Genomic DNA, 15,125 nt, shown 5'->3' with positions numbered 1-15,125 from the left:
ATCCTGGATCTATCATAGCTAACAATTCCACTATCACCCCATCTTCCCAGACCCAGTGCCTATTACATCTCTCACCCACTTAACTCTGATCTTGCCCACTCCCACACCTTGTGTCTTATTCCCTTCCCTTTAGATTGTAAGCCTTTTTGCACAGGGCCTTACTCACCTTTTGTACCTGTATTGGTTGTGATGTAACTCCATATGTCCTACGTAGGTAATTCATGTGATTTAGTGGTAAAAACACATTTACTTTACAGCGCTGTGCAATATGTTGGCGCTCTATAAATGCAGGTTAATAATAATATATATGCTATAAATTAATTTATATTCATTAGTTTCTGTCCATCAAGTAATCAGGAAGTTGTTAGGAGAGAAAAAAAAAGGTCTGGTCTGTTTTGGAAAAGTTATGTGAGGTTTCTAATGTTTTTCCTAACCAGAAAACCATCAGTCCAGTCCTCTTTCTTTCTCCTGACAACTTCCTCCACTACATGGCAGTCAGAAACGGACCAGCAGGTGGCACGGTAAATAAATAGTACCTGTATCCCTTAACATCTTGGAATCAAATAAATGCAATAATGAATGCAAATTGCAAAAGGGCTTAGAATAGCACTCAGCTCCACTCACTAATTTAACATTTTTACTTCTACTTTAATATATGTGCCTAATAGTATGGGCATCTGGTTTATAGAGTTACAGAAGTAATTACTCCACCTGGACATAGAAATCCCCAACTTCCAAGCACCTCTAAGCTGCTTGAGCCTGGGGTATGGCATGTTAGGAAGAGGGGGGCTTGTCTTGTGCAGATCCTTGGTGTTAACTCAGGGGTAGTGGCAACATATTTTTTTTTTGGGTGCCATTCAGGGCTCCTTACCCTGAGGGCCTAGTTGACCGGTGGGTTTATATATGGGTACCCCATTGTGTTAAGCAACAAGTTAATTTTCCTGTTCCAGACTGTGTTCAGTTGTATAGCAGCTCCAGCAAAAATTCATTAGCAATAAACACAAGGCTGCAAGAGCTGTAAAGGTCCGATGTGTTTTCTGGGCCTTGCAGGGACAGGGCGAGGCTTTCACAGATTTAGGATGGAAGTGGCATATTGGAAAGATAGGTGGGACCTACACAGATCATTGGTTTCATCTTATGTGTAGGGCTCTTTACTCTAGATGGCTGAAGGGGTAATACATAGGACTCCATTATTGCATTGTTTTAAGACGGGTTTATGTTGCCTTTCATTATGCACAGACTGAATTGGGCTGTATGGCAGCTTCAGCAAAGTTCCAATAGCAACGAGTGCAGGGTCACAGGAGCTGTCAATCCATACTTGGGTAGGGTTTACAGGGAGAGGGTTAAGGTGGCCATACACGGGCAGATAAAGCTGCCGATATCGGTCGTTTGGACCAATTTGACAGCTTATCTGCCCGTGTGTGGGGGCTTCCGACGGGTCTTCCCGATCGATATCTGGCCACGATATCGATCGGGAAGGTTAGATTTTTAACCGTCCGACCTGTCGGAGCCCCTTGGCGCATCGTAATTTGATCGTTCAGCCATTGTTGTCGCCAAACAAGCGGATCTTTGAGTCTATGGCCAGCTTTAGGCAGAATTTGGGGGTCTGTATTTGTAAATAACAAATAAATGAATAAGTCAGCAAATCTGATCACAAATAAAGCAGATCTTATTTTCAAGAGAAATGGATTGCAAGTGTTTGCCTTCAACTTCAAGCATTATTAAGAACCGAATTTAGGCCTCAAGGAGGTAGGGTTTCTAAAAGGCAGAACCATCTGATTATTAGGATGAAATCTGCCCCAAACTTCCTACAACCCTGACTACAGAAGCACCACTGTTCCTTGTGTCAATAGGTGCTCATCTACAAGTGTGTGGGTACTTATAAATCCAAGGGATATTATCCAGTGATCACCCGAGGGGTGGAAGTGCCTCAATGCATTAAAACACAGCTGTGCACAAACTTTTATTTATTATGTAACAGGTGCAATATACAACACTGTTGCTCTTGCTTATTTTAATGTACATCATTGGATTCAAGTTATTTTGGTGAAATTACCATAATTACACAATTATGCTGGAATGCACTGCAGTTTTTTTCTGTCCATCCAAAAACAATTTTCCCTTCGCACTCTGCATAGTAGCCTAAAACAGTTACACGGGAGTACTTGTGGCAAAGCACTTTTCAATATAACATTTACTAAAAAGCAAAAGAGTCATCAAAAATAGGACATTACAAAATGTACACTGCAGTTTTAGATTTCATCCAAGCCACTTTCATAAGCGGATATTATACAGATGCATATTCAACATTTAGAAAATACAGGACAGTATCTCTTTACAGCAACCTTACAGTCTTTCCTGTCACTGTTAAGTAGTCGTCATCCGCAAGGGCATGCAAAGCTTCATCAAACATGTCTTTTGTAATGGCCTAAAATAAGCAGAAATAAAATTAGTTCATAATATAACTACACAACTGCAATAAAGCACAAGAATGCCAAATATGATAACTGCCAGTATATCTCTATGCCCAACGCAAATTTAAAGAAAAAAATAAATAAAAAACAAACAAAACAAAAAGACCACTTACTGCATCAGACTGCCCACGTAGATCCTCAAAGAGCTGCTGGTATTTTAACGCTGGAGTTTTGCCCTTGGACTGGATGAGCTTCTTTAAAACCTGAGCCAATTCCTCTTTACGTTTTCGAGCAGTTGCACTCATTCCTAATTGCCAGGTTGAAAACAAACTTTTCAGTTGCAAAGACCAAGTTAAAAAGGCTGACACACACACACACAATGCATTTCCAAAACATACTGCATGCTTTTAGATTAAAATGTATACAATGTTAAATTGCAATGACAATCACTTGCATGAACACTTTCACGCAATTGCAGAGGTTTGGTTTTACAGGGGTTTGCCATTAAAACTCCCTTCTTTAAAAAAGGACAAGGAAAGCCAAGACAAAATTCAAATTAATCTACACATTTATGGTCTACTCCTGCACTAACATAACACTTTGAGCCCAAGTAACATCCTCAAGACTGTGCAGTCACACATGGCTGAAGACTTTCTGTAATACTAAGCTAAGGGTGAAAACACAGGTTGGGGGTATGCCCAAGCATCATCACTCATGTTCTCATGGAGCAATCAAAAATGGCAGCCACAAACACAAATGCACCCAGAGAAATCTGCAAGCCTGGTACAGCTCTGGTAAGCAATGTATTAAGTCAAAATCATAGGGGTTTGGGAGCCAGCGAGGTGACAGTTTGCGGGCAGAAAATGTTATTGTTCTCAATTTTCCATAAGTGCTTCATGATTGATGAGAATTATGTCAGCTGCATCACATATATGCCAACATATCTAAATAGTTACCAATTTACTGTTATTGGAGGACTGCTACAATTTCGTTGCATGAAATGTACACAATTTCTAACACATTGTCAGGAAGGTACAAGTTTCTTCCATTAAATACATACCTGTTGTAAGAATAGATATATCAACAATGCCAGTTCTGGGATCAGTGGCAGACTGTTTCAAAGCCTCACGATGAAGACGTTTGGCCTCTTCTACATCAATTGTTTCCACCTTGTTAGAAAAGCGTACTTTCGCATGAGCTTCTGATAGGCGTATTAAAGACTCAAGCTGCCTGGGATAGGCAGAAACCATGCCACGACCACTGCCGATTTTCCGCATGCTGACATAGGCCTGCAAGATTGAAGGGGGGGGGGGGCAAAATTGAGCAACTGTAAATGCTAGAAAGATATTTTTTTATTTATTTGCTACTTGGTAATTGAAAGTGAGGAGACACACCCCGTGGTTACCTAAAGTTTTGTTCATGCGCTGGTAGGCCATTAACAGAGTCTCTGGTATCATAGGTCTTCCATGCACCACAAGCTCATTTGATGAATATTTGACTGACTGTGCTGAGGAGTTTAAAGTCTCATTGCTCTGTACTTCTGGGGTAGAACTATTAGAATGTGCCCCTCCGCTCAACAGACACAAACCAGTGAGTATTTATGGGGGAGCTCCAATTAACATGCTAGGTTTAAAGGGAACAATGTTTTGTAACCCAAATTTTAAAATAGTGTAATACATTAGCCAACACATGATAAAGTTTAGTTAGCAACGCTTTAACAAATTTCGCATTAATTATGCAAATTTTGTTTTTATTACCCCTCCCCCCTTTTTTTATACTAGGTCGGTACACTGAACTTGCTAATGTTTGTCTGCAGAAAGTGTGAGCACATTCCTTCAAGGTCAGTCATGTACCTACCTCTATTAGAGCCTGGCTTGCTTCTTCACTAAGTCTTGGATTCACATAAGTGCGAGCATATGCAATATAATCCTTTAATACTGCCATGTCCAAGTGCTCTTCTTTCATCTGCTCCTCACTCTGGTAGTACAAAGCCACAAGGTGGTGGGCTAAGCGGCGATCATATGCTTCATCTTGTGGATCCAGCATCAAAAATATTAGATCAAACCTAAAAGCAGCATCAAGTTAATATTACCGTATATATAAATAAAATAGTGCAGATAAACAGTGGACTAAAGGGGTTTTTCCAAAATGTAAGTTTAAAGTTCCTCTTTCTGGTTTCAGTTTGGCAGTTTAGTAATCCAGGTGCAGATTCAGAAGTTACAATTTATTATATTACTTGATATATTTCTCAGCAGAATCTAAAATATGAGCAACTATTTTATCAATTTTAACAGCTGCCTTTAATGAAGCTTAGGGATTCCGTCAGCAGAGCCAAGAAGGAAGATAAGGAATGTAAAACATGCTTCAGAATACAACAAACCTTGATAAGAGTGTATGTGGGAGCTGAATATTTTCTATAGTGGTTTTCTTGGGGTTCCATTGTGACTCTACCGGGTTTGCAGCAGCCAAAACAGATGTACGTGCATTCAGCTGACAGATAATTCCAGCCTGCAAGAAACCATTAACTTTAAATGCACACTGTAACAATAGTACGGATATAACAAAGGAAAGTAAAAACCTAAATTGTGCTTAGGTATAAGAAATTGTTTTGTTCCACAACACACACATCTATATGAACAAACACAACACTGAGCATGATAAGACATGGCTTGTTTTAAAGAGATACAGAAACCAGAAATTAAACTATTTTTTACATATATAGTAATATTGCTTTTGAAAGCTACTTATAACTTTACCACACAGCATTTGCTGAGATGGGACAGTCAGGTTGGCAAAACAGTCAGGTTTAGAAACTTCAACTAACAATAACTTAGATAAACTAACCTCTCAGCAAAAAAAAATAAAAAAAAATACATGACCTATAGGTAACTTTTAGGGGCACATTTACTCAGGGTCGAATATCAAGGGTTAATTAACCCTCGAATTCGACCCTCGAAATAAAATCTTTCGACTTCGAATATCGAAGTCGAAGGATTTACCGCAAATACTTAGATCGTTCAAAGTAAAAATAGATTAAATCCTTCGATTCAAAGGATTTTAATCGATCGATTTTTCTTCGATCAGAAAAAACTTAGAAAACTTATGGGGAAGGCCCCCATAGGCTAACATTGTAGCTCAGTAGGTTTAAAGTGGCGAAGTATGTAGTTGAAGTTTTTTTTTAAAGAGACAGTACTTTGACTATCGAATGGTCGAATAGTCGAACGATTTTTAGTTCGAATCGAAGGTCAAAATAGCCTATTCGATGGTCGAAGTACCCAAAAAAAAACTTAGAAATTCGAAGTTCTTTTAATTCGAATCCTGCACTCGAGCTTAGTAAATGTGCCCCGTAATGTACATTCATATTTTAAAAAGTAGTTTTTAGTGTCAGTATCACTTTAAGTAATAGTTTGTAGCAGTGATTCACTGAATTGTAAACTGAACTTGCACCTAGCTGAAAAATAAATATTGCAAGAGGGTTGATGTAAGAATAATCATGTCTTTAATTCCAGAATCCTATAAAGTCCAGAAGATGTGGGGTTTAAATGCTTGTGAAGCCTTACCTTAGCAATGGAGAGGGTTTGCTGTTCCATTACTTCATGTAGCACAGATCTAGTGCTCTCATTCATTTTGTCAAATTCATCAATGCAGCAAATACCATTGTCACTAAGAACCAATGCTCCTGTCTGCAGTACCAACTGCCTCGTTTCTGGGTCCTTCATCACGTATGCGGTTAACCCAACTGCACTGGATCCCTTTCCAGAGGTGTACTGACCTCTAGGTACCAGATTAAATACATATTGGAGAAGCTGAGATTTACTCGTTCCTGGATCACCACACAAAAGTATGTTTACTTCAGCTCGGAATTTGCCCCTTCCGGTATGGCTGAAGTCCTTCCGTGTCCCACCAAACAACTGAAGTAAAATTCCCTTAAAAAAAAATAAAAAGAAATAAATTTGGATTGATAAATCAAACCATAAGTAGGTGAAAATGTATGTTAAGAGAACAGTTAAAAATAAATAAAATCAAACCCCAGGTATCATTTGGGGTCAAGTTACTCTGCTGCATGACATTAATACAGTCACAGAACTAAAAACCTGGCTGCTATTCCTATCTACGAATTACACAAGGATTCTCACACATGGACTTGAGGATTTCTATATACAAAACCCTGGTTATTTCAAGTGCTGCAGAAGCACCTAAAAACAGAGGCTGTCACCCACATCCCTGTATCCATACATGAATAAACATTCTTTTCAAGTGCAAGAGTATTATGGTTTTATTGACATAAACCCCTTTAAATGATATAGGATTTTGTGCTCCATAATTATTTCCTGACATCACAAAGAATGAAGTATACCTTTTTTATATCTTCATGCTCATATATACTTGGTGCAAGAGCTGCAGCAAGCCTCTCATAGATGTCTGGCTTTGCTGCCAGTTCCTTTAACATTGCAACCCTTTCTTCAGTGAACAACTTCTGTTCAGTGTCTTCATCAATACCATGCAACCGCTTTGAATCAGTTTTTCGGTAATGAATTACATCGATGTGAGTTTTGTAAACAGACTTCACATTTCGAACTCTAGGGTTAACTCGAATTGGAACAGCTCTATAAATACCTGGGGAAATAAAGCATTGGAGTAATTAGATATTTCTTCTGTAATCTAAGTCTGGTGGCACAAGGTAAGATGGGTCACATTTGTAGGGAGATAGTTGCCCGAAGAAGAGGAGCTTTGTCGCTGGGCGACTAATCTCACCCAAATCTTACAGTGTGCCAGCAGCCTAACAGTTTTGTCCTGTTCAAATGGTTTCCTAGTGAGTAATGTTCAAATGTTCAAGTTGATTTTATTTCAGTTTAGTTAGGAACATACGGAGTGCAGTACCAATTACATTTAAAAACGATTTTCTTTTTTTAAAGTGTACATGGCAAGTACTTCCTTTCATTGTTTTTTTTTTTTTTTAAGATGGATCCAGTAAGAGATTTAGGCTAATGTCACAGTAGGCTTCTTCACAAATGTAGCTGTATGGGCTCTACAGGAACAGCATCTGCCTGTCACTGCACAGAGTGGATTTCAGCCAGAAATGCTTGTGTGAATATTTTGGGTAAAATCCTGTGTGCACAGTGACAGGCATTGCTGGCAGAGAAACTACCTAGAGTGGCATTTGGGTTGCCACTTATTTGGTGCAGTAAATGTTTTTGGAACTAAAATATGAGTGGACAAAAAAATGTAAGAAAATAAATAGAGATGTTGCAAAAAACGTTCTCCTTTAAAAATGTGCACATGAACTTACCTGTGACATTCACTCTATCACCAGGCTGTACCTTATCCACCAAGTCATTATGACCATAGAGGATAGTTGTATGAGGGGTCTGACCAGCAGGCATATCTTCTGGAGACTCTTGCAGTTTAATCTAGGAGGAATATTTTAATGAGAATCCACTGCATAAGCAGTAACTTAGCGTCACTCAAAACGGAGCACTATGGCACATTTCAAAAGACACTACCGTCATAAATTAAACAATTAGACTTACAACTCTTATCCAAAGGGGGCTATGAAAGACACAAATTCCATCTTTACATGTGGTTAGCATATGTTATGAGACATAAAACTCACCATTTGCTTGTCTGAAAACATAGAGCGATTGTGAATAAGAGCCATGCTGTGTGTGGTGTTACAGTGTTTGCAGACCGATGGCTCTGCAATCCGACCACGATCAATCTCCACCCTAGTAGTGAAGGCACACACTTGACATTTAAAAAAGGCTTCCTGCATCTCAGGGATGATTTGTGAAGTTCTGATAACCATGCCACTAATTGTGATAAGTTGATCAATATCTGGGGGGGGGGGGGGGAGAAAGGGTAATTAGCTTAACTGTATCATATGCAAGTATTAAGACAAAAAAACTAACAAAAAACTACTACATAATTAATAACATTGAACCTATTAAACTTGCCTTCAGGATTTAGGCTTCTCATATTCCTAGTTTTCAATGCATTATAGGGTCGAACTTGAATCTGGTGCTCCAAAATGGAGTCAGGATACCGCTCAAAGAAAATCTCATTAGCAGCCATATCAAATGTTGGAATGACTTCCTAAAAAAAACAAAAAAGCAAACTTGAATCAGAGGTTTTTCTGAATTTACACAAATATTAACTCAACAAGCTAGAAATCATGTATACCATAGTTATTATAGGAACAAAGTAATAATTACAAAAGAGTTACCTGTGGGTAGCACACTAGCTGCCTGTAAAGATCCTGGTCAAAGTTTCTGAGATGGTCACAGTCAATGTTGAGAAATGGATCACCTACCACATTTATCTAAAAGTACAGAATGAAAAAAATCTTTACATTTCATAGGTGTTATACTAGGAGGCAAGCTATTTTTCTTCCATAGCATAAATACCTCTTCAAGTCGCTGCATATATATAGGCTCATTCAGATCCAGTCCTACATTATCCTCTTCTTTGGCTGAAGGATCAATGAAACGCTGAACAAAACGCTACATTATGGGAAGAGATAATTAACAGGTTAGAAAATGCCAAACTATGACATGGAATTACAACATAAAGGTCATAAAACAAAGTAAAAGTTGATTCAGTATTAAAAAAAAAACCTTTAAAAGGTTTAAAAAATAAGTGCTGGGACTGGCCAAGCAGTTATATTTACCTGAAACTTTTCTTTGCAAGTGGCTACATTGACATCAGTTCCCCAGATCACCAACTTCTGTCCCAAAGATTGCTCACTCGTAACTAGCTCCTCTGCAGCAGGCTTGAAAAAGCATAATTACAATTATGACTGAATACTCATTTTGAAAACACCAGGCCATGGCGCTTAAGATACTTACCTGGTCTGAATGTAAATCCACTTGCTTAACTTTCCGTGCTGATCCCAAGTCAGGTCTCTGTCTAGCAGGTGTCCCTCGGATACCACTTCTTGGGGTACCCTCAACCCTTGAGCTAGGGGTGCCATAAGTCAGAGGAGAACTAAGATCAAGCTCACTTTGATGGGCTGTACAAAAAATTTTTGAGAAAGTAAAGTTAGATGCAGCTTATATGGGTTCACACCATTCTTTTTGTTACTCCTTATCAGAGCACCCACTTGAATCTTAAAAAGAAGCCAGAGAAACCTTAGCCATTCAATCAAGAAATAATGCTAGAACTGGGTTTTCTTCTGGTGGCAGTACTTTTCATAGAGATCAGTAGCACACAGTCTATTGTATTTAATGGAGCCTTAGATAATCACTAACTGCCAAAAAGCTGCACCAGAAAACTACAGGCAATGTGCTTTCTAGAAATGGTGTATGATTTTTAATCTGCAGACTAAGTGATCATCATTAGTAAGTACCCTTTAATGTCACTTGGGCACATTCAGTAGTAACTTTTAGACTATTGTAATTTTTTTTTACTATAGGGACACCTTTAATAGCTCCACCTGTAGGTACTTTTTTAATATTTATTGCAAAAAAAATGTAATTAAGGAATATATATTTGGCGTACCTGAATGTCTTGATGGTGCAGGGCTAGAAAACAAGAGCTCTTGTCCACTGGGGCTCTGAACGTCACCTGAAGGAGAGGTTGGCATGGGCAGTAGTTCACCAATTGATGTGGAATCTTCTGTCCGTCGTCTCTGTGACGGAGGAGACTGCACTTCCTCTCCATGAGCTGCATAACATTGGGCATTCATTTAACAATGCAGGAAAGGTCACAGCAATAGCTCAAATTTGCAGGATGTAGTTGAATATAAAAAAAAGGCAATAGCAACCAATAAGAGGTTTGCTTTTGAACACGACCAGTAAATTCTACCTGCTGATTGGGTGCTATAGGTTACTGCCCCTGGGAAAATGTAATGCCTTGTATTACATAACCCCATAAGTGCAAAAAATGCAAAGTGTGTTTCCAACCCAACCAGGATGGGGCAATTCTTAGCCTCCTAATGCAGGTGAGACGAATGGCCAATTTCTTGTAAACCTTTCATCAACAAGTCCCAATTGCCAAACAACTGCTTGTCTTATTTAAATCCTTTACATTTAAAAGCTTTTCAATTTGAAGCTTGTTGTTTCTCCAACCCCTGCATCTAATGATAAGCGAACATTTTCTGGCAGGTATACATTTAATTTGAAAAACCTCCCATGGATTCCAAAAGAGGGACAATTGACAGTCCTGCTCATTCTCTGTCCCTTCCTTCCTCCTTTACAAAGAACTAACCATATTGCCAGCCAATAAAATTCATGCTATTCTAATGAGGGACAATTATGCCTGAAGACTTCACAAGGTTAATCTGAAGGGAACAGCTCTGAATTTACAGGTAAGCATGGTGTACTTTAGCACATAAAAAAAAAATCTCTAGTTCACTTTTAAAAAATGTCCTTTTGTCAAAATACTTATTTGATGTTGATGACTGGTTAACAAAAAGGTGCAAATTCTACTTAAGCCTTTTTAAGTTAGTATTACTAATGGTACATTGCTGAATGTGCACAAGTATTACTAAAAGGCAAAAGCAGGTCAATAAGTCACTTACGAGTTGGAGGGTTACTGCCTCGCCCACGTTTGTTCCTCCTGCGGCTTGGTGTGGATGTTGGAGAGGACATTCTATTTAACATAAAAAATATATAAAGCGTTCATAGAACAAAATACAAGTATAGCTAGATAAGGCAGAATATGCATCACTCCAATGCCAATAAATATTTTGGCACATCTGTACACCAACATTTAAAGGGGTGGTTCAGCTTCAAACAGCTAGTTTTCCGATAGATCACCAGAAATAACGACTTTTTCCAATTACTTTCTATTTTCTGTGTCACTTTTTTTCTAATATTGAAGTGTAAAGTGTCTTTTTTCACCTTCTAAAGTAGCTCTGGGAGGGGGGGGTCACCGACCCTGTAAACTGTTCTAAATTGATACATTTAGTTGATACATTTCTTATCTTTGTCCCTGAGCAGAATCTCTGGGTTTCATTACAGGCAGTTGTTAGAATTGATACAATAGTTGCTAATACTCAAGAGATGCTGCTGAGAAATGGATCAACTAAATGTTGCAAAATTGTAACAGTTTAGGGTCTGCACCTGAATTACAGAGCAGACAGACTCAAACACCAGAGTCAAGTTCAACTTTAAACTTAGATTTTGGAAAAACAGTAAAAAATAAAAAATGGAAAGTAATTGAAAAAAAAGTCTTTATTTCCTGGGAACAATCTAAAAACAACCGAACTGAAAAAAGTGTTTGGAAGGTGAACAATCCCTTTCAGCAGATTCACCAAACTTATGTTGACCAACCAAAACAATATAAATGTATGGGACCCGCTATCCAAAAACCAGTTATCCATAAAGCTCCAAATGATGTAGTTATAAGGCAGTAGCCAATCAGGGACTTGAGGGAGGGCCATATGAGTCAGAACTGATGCTTTTAAATCAGACCTGCATGCTAAAAATCAATTGCAAACTTAATGAACAGTTATGTCCCACTTAAAGGACCAGTAACATCAAAAAATTAAAAAGTGTTTTAAAGTAATAAAAATTTAATGCAGTGTTGCCCTGCACTAGTAGTTATATAAACACTACTATTGTTTATATAAATAAGCAGCTGTGTAGCCAGGGGGGCAGTTATTCAAAGGAGAAAATGTTCAGGTTACACAGTAGATAGCAGAAAAGCTCTGTAGAACATAATGGTGTTATCTGTTATCCATTATATAACCTGTGCCATATAGCCGTTTTTCAATTTCCACCATTGCTACTCAGCAGCTTGTTTATATAAACTATAGTAGTGTTTCTGAAGCAAACACAGCAGTTTTACCAGTGCAGGGCAACACTGCATTATATATTCATTCCTTTAAAACACTTTCAGTTTTTGGTGTTAAGCTCCCCATAGACGCGACGATTCTTCTTTGGTGAACGACCGATTTCAGTGCAGTCCGACCAATCCGTCGGATTATCGTGCGGTTAGTGGGATACGAACGATCGAACATCTCACGATTTTTCAGCCAACATCAGTTGGGAAATTGATCAAGCAGGATAAAAAAATTTCATTATCTAACAACAAAAATTGCCCATTGATGGGACAGACAGATTGCGATTGTTTACAATTTGTAAACTGCGCATGTGTGGGGAGGTTCCTTTAAAGTCGCTAACTCAGAGTTAGAGAGCTAAAAAGCAGGAAGTTGTGTTCTGTTAGACATACGTCACTCTAGCCTTAATATATACATTTTATATATTTTGCACAGACAGCCTATTTATTCAGTTTTTATATTTACACTGAACGGTTTCTTTAAGGTATGAAGATACAAATTACATGAAGCTCAGGATTTATTTGATACACGCTGGATGGCAACTGCTGTGAGTGCTTTCGTGGACTGATATATATATATATATATATATATTCACAAACAGCAGTTATAGAATAAAAATGAGATCAAAGGGCCGTGCTCATGAATGGAATAGCTTGTTTAATAGTTACAGTAACACACAGAGAGAACCACGATGTTGGATACGGGCGCAAAACGTGCCTCTTCTATTTAAACACCCACATTAATTCTCATGGTAAATGGCTGCTACACAGATTATTATAAACGTATTAATTACTGTAATAGCACTCACCTGCGACCGAAGATTTATATCCACGTGAGAAGTGCGAGTTGCAGCGAGAACAATTGCGACCACCGCAGCTTCTGCTCTGATAAATTCGCGCCAATCCTAGGATCACGTGACCGCTGCTTTCGCGGGGTTTTTAGAACGTCAACACGGACTGTACCATAGCACTGGGTTTGCAGGGGCGTGTTTATTGAGGTTCCCGGCAGAGATCTTGTAAACTCCTCAATAGACGTGCCTTCCGCTGCAGTCTCTATGATTCGATATCATTCATATTGTATTCATTTTAAAACTGTGTATATTACGGTAACAGGAGGTTATATGGTAATGTCAATGCAGCGATATGACCAGGGCTGTAAACCACCCCTCAAAATATTTTCTTTCTACTTTCTCTCAGTGTCCCCGCGTCTTCTTAAATTAAAAAAAAAAAGTGAAAATGATGGGACTTTATTTCACCGACAAAAAAACTACAATTCCCATCATTGCTTTGTTCTTTTAATCTAGACCAGCAGAAGCACGTGATTTGTGCGGAACTGCATTTTCATTGGTTGGCTGGGGTTTCTTAGGGACCAGGAACTTATTTGTTAGCTTCAGTAGTTCCAGTCATGCTGCTGGCTGGAGCTGGAGGCTCTTCGGGTGACGGACAAGACGGGGTCGCCTCGGGTCCAGCTGAATCGGCAGCCGGTATATTGGGACGCCTCCACCAGCTTCATGGCCTCTTGTCTCTCGAGTCCGGTGTGGGTGCTGAGGGGGCTCATAGCCTTCTGCATAACCTGGCAGAGGAGTGCTTGGTGTCCGCGCTCGGCAGCAGTGCGCTGGGTGGGTTTGAATGTTTATTAATGGTAATAAAGTGTCAACTCTACAGGGGGCATCCATGTTACTTCAGTTACAGGCGCTTCCTTATTACCATTTCCAGTCCAGATTATTGCCCTCCGGCTGTTGAATTACTTCTCTTTTATAACGAAGCAACAAAGCCATAGTTAACAGAGCAATCTCTGATCCATTAGACCAGGGGTCAGCGACCTTTACTTTCAAAAGAGCCATTTTGCCCCCCTCTTCCACTAAAGAAAAATAGTCTGGAGCTGCAAAACATAATACAGCTTATAAACTTTTAAAAGTTTTAACCTTTTTTTTTAATTTTTTTTTTAATCAAACAGAAGTGCAGTGTGCATGTGTAGGCCTACATTGAAATAAATGAAATGCTAGTGGTCTCATCTGTTTAATGTGACTTCTGTTTCTGAAGCTCCATGCTGATCTTCCCTCTCTTGTCTTGAGTGTGTGACCGCGGTAAGGACCATAATAAATCATCTTGCTGTAGCTCAGTCTTGCCTGTCACTCCTGGGACGTCTATACAGCCCTCGCACCTGCTGACGGCTTCCTGAGTGTGTGGGACCGCGGTGAGCTAAACGTTCGATTACCGCGGTCGCACTCAAGAAGCCGCCAGCAGGTGCGAGGGCTCTATAGACGACATGACAGGCAAAGCCACAAGACCGAGCCGCAGCAAGCAGGATGAAGAGCCACATGAGGCTCCGGAGCCGTGGGTTGCCTACCCCTGCATTAGAGGCTAGTAAGCAGATCATGTGCAAGTAAAAAAATGAAATTCCATATTAAATGACAGATATAATTTTATATATCAATACTGAGTCATAAAGTAGCCAGGTTGACTGTGTTTTGTATATTCTTTTTAAGTTCTTATCAGAAGGCCATTTTTTTTACATTTTCCGAAAAAAGCAGTTTAGAGGGGTGGTTCACCATTACATTAACTTTTAGTATGTTCTAGAATTGCTAATGCTAAACAACGTTTGCATTTGGTCTTCATTATTTATTTTTTTTGTAATTTTTGAATTATTTGCCTTCTTTTGACTTTTCCCAGCTTTCCAACGGAAGTTGCTGACGCCATCTAAAAAAAGAATGCTCTGTAAGGCTACACATTTAGGGCAAAGACATACGCTCAGATTCTGGGAGATTTAGTCGCCCCCGGTGATAAACCTTCTCTTCTTCTAATCTCCCCGAACTGCCTACCGCCAGCTAGAATGTAAATCGCCAGCGGGATGCCACTCGGAGCGCTTCGTTTTCCAAAGTCACCCGAAGTTTTTTGGAAAACATAGCGCACCGGTTGCCGTTCCGCCGG

General features: G+C 39.2%; 2 protein-coding genes across 2 annotated transcripts in view; one reads left to right on the top strand and one right to left on the bottom strand.

The window, feature by feature from the left end:
- Positions 1 to 1,956: 1,956 nt before the first annotated feature.
- mcm4.L (minichromosome maintenance complex component 4 L homeolog) lies at positions 1,957 to 13,058 on the bottom strand (the record flags this gene model as incomplete). The annotated part of the gene is given in 17 exon segments (NM_001087979.1): positions 1,957 to 2,428; positions 2,588 to 2,721; positions 3,475 to 3,703; positions 4,272 to 4,479; positions 4,795 to 4,922; positions 5,975 to 6,340; positions 6,772 to 7,031; positions 7,705 to 7,825; positions 8,029 to 8,249; positions 8,369 to 8,507; positions 8,638 to 8,733; positions 8,819 to 8,914; positions 9,082 to 9,183; positions 9,260 to 9,423; positions 9,912 to 10,076; positions 10,933 to 11,003; positions 13,004 to 13,058. Coding segments are annotated over 16 exon segments (2,592 nt in total). The 5' UTR covers position 11,003; positions 13,004 to 13,058.
- A 541-nt stretch (positions 13,059 to 13,599) lies between these two features.
- Positions 13,600 to 15,125, top strand: part of prkdc.L (protein kinase, DNA-activated, catalytic subunit L homeolog) — a gene marked incomplete at its 3' end in the record, with an annotated part of 95,847 nt that continues 94,321 nt past the window's right edge. Inside the window, 1 exon segment of the mRNA NM_001085601.1 lies at positions 13,600 to 13,813. Coding sequence (NP_001079070.1) covers positions 13,600 to 13,813 — 214 coding nt within the window.

The sequence above is a fragment of the Xenopus laevis genome, chromosome 6L (assembly GCF_017654675.1).
Source record: "Xenopus laevis strain J_2021 chromosome 6L, Xenopus_laevis_v10.1, whole genome shotgun sequence".
In the NCBI taxonomy this organism is placed as follows: Eukaryota; Metazoa; Chordata; class Amphibia; order Anura; family Pipidae; genus Xenopus; species Xenopus laevis.
Note: the sequence above shows the minus strand (reverse complement) of the source record. Positions and strands in the feature narration are given on the sequence as shown.